The following is a 6,768-nucleotide window of genomic DNA, read 5'->3' on the forward strand; positions in this document are numbered from 1 at the left end:
TCCCTGATGCCCAACTGCACTTGAGATCAGTTATACCAGGATTTCTGGGCATGGGGACCAGGCAGAGTATTAAGCTTGAGCCAGGTGACTTAGCTGCTGTTTCTGAGTCAGTACCATCTACCATGGTTGGTAAGTTTCCCATGCATCCCACTTTATAACAGTCCACGTGGAGTCAGGCACATAGCCAGTGCTTCAGAGAATTACAGAATAACTCAGTGTGTTCCTGATTAACTCCTAGAATTGGAATATGGTGACTATTCCAGGATCATATGTTTGTCCCGAAGTCATACATGACAAAACATTTTATTCCATTAAAAAAAAAAGTCGTCTGTTAACTGCTGAACTGCAGGGGGCCACATTTGAGCCTACTTCAGAAAAAGGCATTGGGGAACAAATACAGATTTTCAGCATCACAACATGTCTGGATTCTCCTCCCCTCCCCTCCCTGTATTAAACAGTACTCAGTGGATTGAGGCCAGTTCTGTTAAGAGCACCTAACCTCTGACTTCACCAAAACCCAGGATCACCCTAACATACATCACATGGGGGTCTTCCTGGCAGCCAGTGCTGTGGCTGGAGCACAGGAGGGGACACCCGGGTGGCACGAGCCCCCCACCCCCACCCCCGCCTGCGGTGGACTAGTTCTTCCAGACAACAGGCTCTGGGGGCCACACCCAGGGCGGCATTGCCATCTGGGGCGCACATGAGCAGAAGCTCTGTTGAGCTATGGCGGGCTCTGAGATGGGTTCTGGCCAGGCTGGAAGCAGCTTGGTTCCGCTTCACTTCACAGCAAACGTGACACTCTGAGGGGGCAGTCGGGAGGGGCTGCTCCCCATTCACAGTGTGAAGTGGTGCTTCGCCCGAGGGCCTGAAGATCGGCATCAGAGCAGACCAGGCAGGCTAGTCCAGCTGAGCCTGGGTGCAGCTAGCCAGCCAGGCAGGGCTGAGGAGCCGGGGTGCAGGCAGCCAGACTAGCCCTGCTTGTGTCTTGATTCCCAGCAATTTCTTCTTTTTGGCTGTGTCAGCCATGCGGGATCTTAGTTTCCCGACTAGGGATCGAACCGGGGTCCACAGCAGTGAAAGTCCAAACCACCGGACGGCCAGGGCATTCCTCGAGCGACTTCTGAAGACGCCAGTGTCCATGCAGCACGTGGATATCTGGATCCAGCCTGCAGGCAGGAGACCCTCTGCCGTGAGGCTGAGGCTCCGTCACCCATCAACAGTGACTGCTCGAGCTGCTCCTGAGCCCCCGACATCCTCGGTGTAGCCTCACACTCCTCAGACCTGCCGAAGGCAGTGCAGTTTCTGGGGTCCAGAGGCGCCCAGGCTGCTCGAGAGGCTTCGTGTTCAGGCTCACCTGCTTCTCTTTTCACCTTCCTGCTCCCACTGGCCGGATCTCTGGGGGCTTCACGTGGGGCTAGATGCTTCCCTCACCCGCAATGGCGGAGGTATGCGCTCCCCACCCCACGTCACTCATACTTCTCCTCTGCCCCTACCCTCCCTCAGCCCGGCACCAGATCACACTGCAGAGGCGCCCTGCGGAGGCAGACGTTCGAGACACTGGGCTTTGCCCCGAGCCGGGGCCCCAGACCTGGAGGAGGGGCCGCAGCGGCCGGCAGTCACTCCTGCAGCAGGAAGTTGATGAGGGCGGTGCGCGGAGAGAGGAAGGCCTTCTTGATGCTTCGCCCCTGTAAGAGCCTGACTCCCAGCTCGCTCCGGAGAACCAGTTCGTGGACTTTATCCTGGTCCTGGGCGACATGCTGGGGCACGGGGACTTTGCCGCAGGCTTTGTTGTTGATCTGAGAATGCGAAAAGAGAGACAACCCATGAGGAAAACCTGGGGGTGGTAGGCAGCCTGACACCCACTGCCCCTAAAAGGTGCTGCTGTCTCTGTGTGGGGAGAGGGTGTGGGAAGAGAGAAAGAAAAGGCGGCACCCAGCTTCCCAGAAGAGCGAAGTGTAGTGAGACGGGTGGGATTAATGCCTGAATATGCAAGAGAGGGCGGGGGCGCCAGCCCGTGTTTCCTGAATGCTGCCCCCATCACACCTTGGTGGGAAGTATGTCAAAAACTCTCAGCATGAGATGGTTTAGGCTGTTTTTAGGAGGAGAGGGACAATTGTGTTCCTAAAGATCACATCGAGTTCAGAGCCGGCTACAGGGCGCTTCATGTGGACTAATTAATTTCTGGGGAACCTGGGCAACCTCCCTTCCTGATGACTGGCTCCAGAAGGGGGCGCTCACGTGTGACAACCTGGAAACAGGATCCACACCACTCACAGTTCTTACCTAAAATGGGCCGGTACAGTTCCAGATGTTCAAGCTGGATTTAGAAAAGGCAGAGGAACCAGAGATCAAATTGCCAACATCCGCTCGATCATCAAAAAAGCAACAGAGTTCCAGAAAAACATCTACTTTTGCTTTACTGACTACGCCAAAGTTTCTAACTGTGTGGATCACCACAAACTGCGGAAAATTCTGAAACAGATGGGAATACCAGACCACCTGACCTGCCTCCTGATAAATCTGTATGCAGGTCAAGAAGCAACAGTTAGAACTGGACATGGAACAACAGACTGGTTCCAAATAGGAAAAGGAGTATATCAAGGCTGTATATTGTCACAAGCTGGAATCAAGATTGCCAGGAGAAATATCAATAACCTCAGATATGCAGATGACACCACCCTTATGGCAGAAAGTGAAGAGGGACTAAAAAGCCTCTTGATGAAAGTGAAAGTGGAGAGTGATAAAGTTGGCTTAAAGTTCAACATTCAGAAAATGAAGATCATGGCATCCGGTCCCACCACTTCATGGGAAATAGATGGGGAAACAGTGGAAACAGTGTCAGACTTTATTTTTTTTGGCTCCAAAATCACTGCAGATGGTGATTGCAGCCATGAAATTAAAAGACGCTTACTCCTTGGAAGGAAAGTTATGACCAACCTAGATAGCATATTCAAAAGCAGAGACATTACTTTACCAACAAAGGTCCGTCTAGTCAAAGCTAAGGTTTTTCCAGTGGTCATGTATGGATGTGAGAGTCGGACTTTAAAGAAAGCTGAGCACTGAAGAATTGATGGTTTTGAACTGTGGTGTTGGAGAAGACTCTTGAGAGTCCCTTGGACTGCAAGGAGATCCAACCAGTCCATCCTAAAGGAAATCAGTCCTGAATATTCATTGGAAGGACTGATGTTGAAGCTGAAACTCTAATACTCTGGCCACCTGATGCAAAGAAATGACTCATTGGAAAAGACCCTGATGCTGGGAAAGATTGAAGGCAAGAGAAGGGGACAACAGAGGATGAAATGGTTGGATGGCATCACTGAGTTGATGGACATGAGTTTTGAGTAGGCTCTGGGAGTTGGTGATGGACAGGGAAGCCTGGTATGCTGCAGTCCATGGGGTCACAAAGAGTCAGACACGACTGAGTGACTGAACTGAACTGTTCTAGACACCAGTGGTATTATTCACTGAATGTTGGTTCAATTATTTGATGTGAAGGTTAAATTTCACATCAAATATGAACTGATATTGTTGCTAAGGAAAGTGAAATGTGATCCAGATAGCTTTTGAACAGCTTGTTTCAAATCCTCTGTCCCAGTGGCTCCTGTCAGAATGCTTATGTTTCTTTTGTGAATGCTCCAGTTTTTGACTTTGAAAATAAAGTCACTGTATTACGAAAAATTACAGGGAAGAACTTCTGAAGTTTCAACCAAAGCATATTATCCAGGATCCCATAGTAACCCATTTATCTTTTCAGATTTCTGCAGAACTTAGTGGCATTTTTAGAGGCTGTATTGGCCTAGATCGCTGTGCTGTGCTGAGTGTGCTAAGACACTTTAGTTGTGTCCGATTCTGCGACCCCATGGACTATAGCCTGCCAGGCCCCTCGTCCATGGCATTCTCCAGGCAAGAATACTGGAGTGGGTTGCTATGTCCTCCTCCAGAGATGTTCCTGACTTGGATGGAACCTCCTCTCTTACATCTCCTGTATTGGCAGGCGGGTTCTTTACCACTAGCGCCACCTAGAGGACGGGATGGGAGGCGGGTTCTTTACTCCTCGCACCCGGATGGGAGACAAATGAGACATCACCTGGAACAGCGGCTGCTTGCCTTTAGGAAGGTCACCATGGGGTCGCTAAGAGTCGGACACGACTGAGCGACTTCACTTTCACTTTCCAGGTCCCTACATGGTGGCCTTGCTAGCTTCAGCCCTTTGGTCTTGCCACCCCCACTTCACCACTCCGCCTGGGTCCAGGCCTCTGTGTTGTTCTCTAGGACTTTTCCAACAGCTGCCTGGTGGGCCCCTGGCCGCGAGTGCTGTCCCCCCACTCCCCTCAGCGCCCCAGCCACTGCTCACTGACAGGAGCCCCACAATGGTCATGACAGTAAAGGCACTCGTTGTCTGAGCTCTCTCTCTGCGCCAGGCACTGTGCCCCACAAGCCACCTGAGAGACCCTGTCTATTCCTGTCACAGGCCCATGAGGTAGGTCACTGCCATTCCATCCCCAATTCTCAGAGGGCCAAGCTGAGGGACAGGACTGTGAAGCCACAGACCAGGTCCCCACTCCAGCCGAGCCTGGAGATGGGATGACCCCCAGACCCCCTCTCTTCCCTGCCAGCCCCCAGCCGCTCCAGATGCAGTCCGGCCCTCTCTGGAGAGGGGCCCTGCCTCTGCTCCAGCCCCTCCTCGGCTCCTGGTCCAGGGAGGGCTTCCCCCGCCGTGGCTCCTTCCCTCCACCAGGGAAAAGCTGCTCTTCTTTCAAAGCCAAGGTCAGGTCCTCTTCCTCAGGACACGTCCCCCAACGCCCCAGCCGCCAGAGGCAGCAACGCCTATGCCAGCAGCAGTTACCATCTACCCAGTGAGCTACCACGCCTGTGCTGCCACTGTTTCCTCCTCGTGAGATGGGGCCTCGTCTGTGAGATGGGGAGAACAGCAGGCTCTGCCTCCCCGGGCTGCTGTGCGGGGTCAATGAGTCAGTACCTGGAAAGTTCTCAGGGCAGAGCCCGTCTTAGACGATGCTCACTGTGTTAGTGGGTTTTGTCATTGGTGCGTCCAGAAGCAGGTTGAGCACTCCCGGCATGCTCCGTTTAATTCTTGGCATAATCAGGTGAGGCAGGCCCTGGATTTGCCTCCCATTTTCGAACTGAGGAAACTGAGGCTTAGAGAGATAAGCATTTTGCAAAGTGAGGTGGTCCAAGCCCCAGGCTCTTAAGTCTTAACCCGGAGGCTATACAAATTGTCAGTGTGTGTGACAACGCGTGTGCCTCCCCAGACCGTCCCTCCCGGTGCCGGGCTCCACGGACACGAGGCGGTGCCTCTGGGCTCAGAGCACACGGGCGCGGCTGAACTGAGTTGCGCTGGGTCACACTGTCTGTGCTGCAGCTTCTATTTCCGGCCTTGGCACTGAGCGAGATCACGCGGAGACAGGACAGCAGGCCTCGACACCCCGACCCCCAGGTTGCTGAGCTGGGTGTGCTTGCAGGGAGCCCTACACATTTTACATCTTGAATTTTTATTTCAATGAAAATCTAAGATTATTTTACCAATTATCAACACTCAATTTCTTTTCCGCGGTGGTTAATTTAAAATGGAAAGACATTTTCAGACTAGAACTTCAGCGTCTCAAGCTGGCACTTCTGGGACTTCCCTGGTGGTCCAGTGGTTCAGACTCTGCAGGGGGAGCTGGTTTGATTCCTGGTCAAGGGAACTAAGATTGCACAGGCTGCAGGGTGTGGCAAAAAAAAAAAAAGTTGGCCTTTCTCAGCCGAGCTTAGGACGAGTCCTTAGAAGTATACAAGAGAATTATTTCTTAGAAACGTTAATCAAATTAAAGAAATCACCTCTCTGAGGCACAGGCTAGTTTTGAGGACTCTGGGAAGAAGCCTCGCCAGGCAGCCTCACCTCCTTGCCCTCTGTGGGCAGGGGAACAGGAGGCATTGAGGGACTGAGTGCCAGGGGAGAGGGTGAGCAGAAAGAGTGGCTGACAAGGAGCCAGTCTCCTGGGGGCTTCTGTCTTTCCCAGCGTGGACCTGCCCGCAGGGCCCAGGGTTGGCAGACACGGCAGGCGGGGACTGGCAGGCTCGGCTACCCCTCAGCCTCTGGGTGACTTGTCTGTGGCACGTTCCACGGTTTGCAATCATTTTTTTTCTATTTTTCTTTCCTTCTTATTTCCCCCTATCTTCTCCACCAGGCTTTAAGCTCCACGAGGGCAGGGACCCGGGTTGTTGTATTTGGGTTTGGGTCCCAAGAGCCTGTGTTAAGGTAGGGGAGGTAACTGGATAATGACTGAGGAATAAACAAACATGGGCAAAGTGATGAGCTCTCTGAGCCTGTGTCCTCAGCTTAAAAAAAAAAATGAGGACAGCGATGCCTGCCTCTCAGGGTGATGAGACCTAGGATGTGAATCAGCTGGCCCACGTGTGGTTCAGACTAAACGGTCTGCCTCTTGTTTTCTTTCCCTCTTCAGCCACATCAGCATATTGAAGAGATGTTCCTCATAATGGGTCTCAGATTAAGCAAACTAAATGCATAAGGATAAACTAGAGCAGAATTACTTGCTCTATACTCTAATCGACTACTTCTATGTATTTAAAATGATTCACGTTACCAAAAAAGAGATTTCATGCAGTCTTCCTGAAATATATTTTGCAGAGTGAGGGACTCCATGCCCACCACCTCACTATCACCCTACCCTCTCCAAAAGCCAAGAGCAGTTGAATGAAACCTGGAGAGCCTGAAACACAGTTGGAATGAGGACAGTTAGAACA

At 52.0% G+C, this 6,768-nt stretch overlaps 1 protein-coding gene across 1 annotated transcript in view; it reads right to left on the bottom strand.

The window, feature by feature from the left end:
• Nucleotides 1-287: 287 nt before the first annotated feature.
• The window catches only part of LARS2 (leucyl-tRNA synthetase 2, mitochondrial), a 148,020-nt gene continuing 141,539 nt past the window's right edge, over nt 288-6,768 (bottom strand). The window contains exon 21 of the mRNA XM_010862414.1: nt 288-1,799. Within this exon, the coding sequence (XP_010860716.1) occupies nt 1,620-1,799 (180 nt within the window). The 3' untranslated portion in view covers nt 288-1,619. The remainder of the gene's footprint in view (nt 1,800-6,768) is intronic.

The sequence above is a fragment of the Bison bison genome, unplaced genomic scaffold, assembly GCF_000754665.1.
Source record: "Bison bison bison isolate TAMUID 2011002044 unplaced genomic scaffold, Bison_UMD1.0 scf7180017864482, whole genome shotgun sequence".
In the NCBI taxonomy this organism is placed as follows: Eukaryota; Metazoa; Chordata; class Mammalia; order Artiodactyla; family Bovidae; genus Bison; species Bison bison.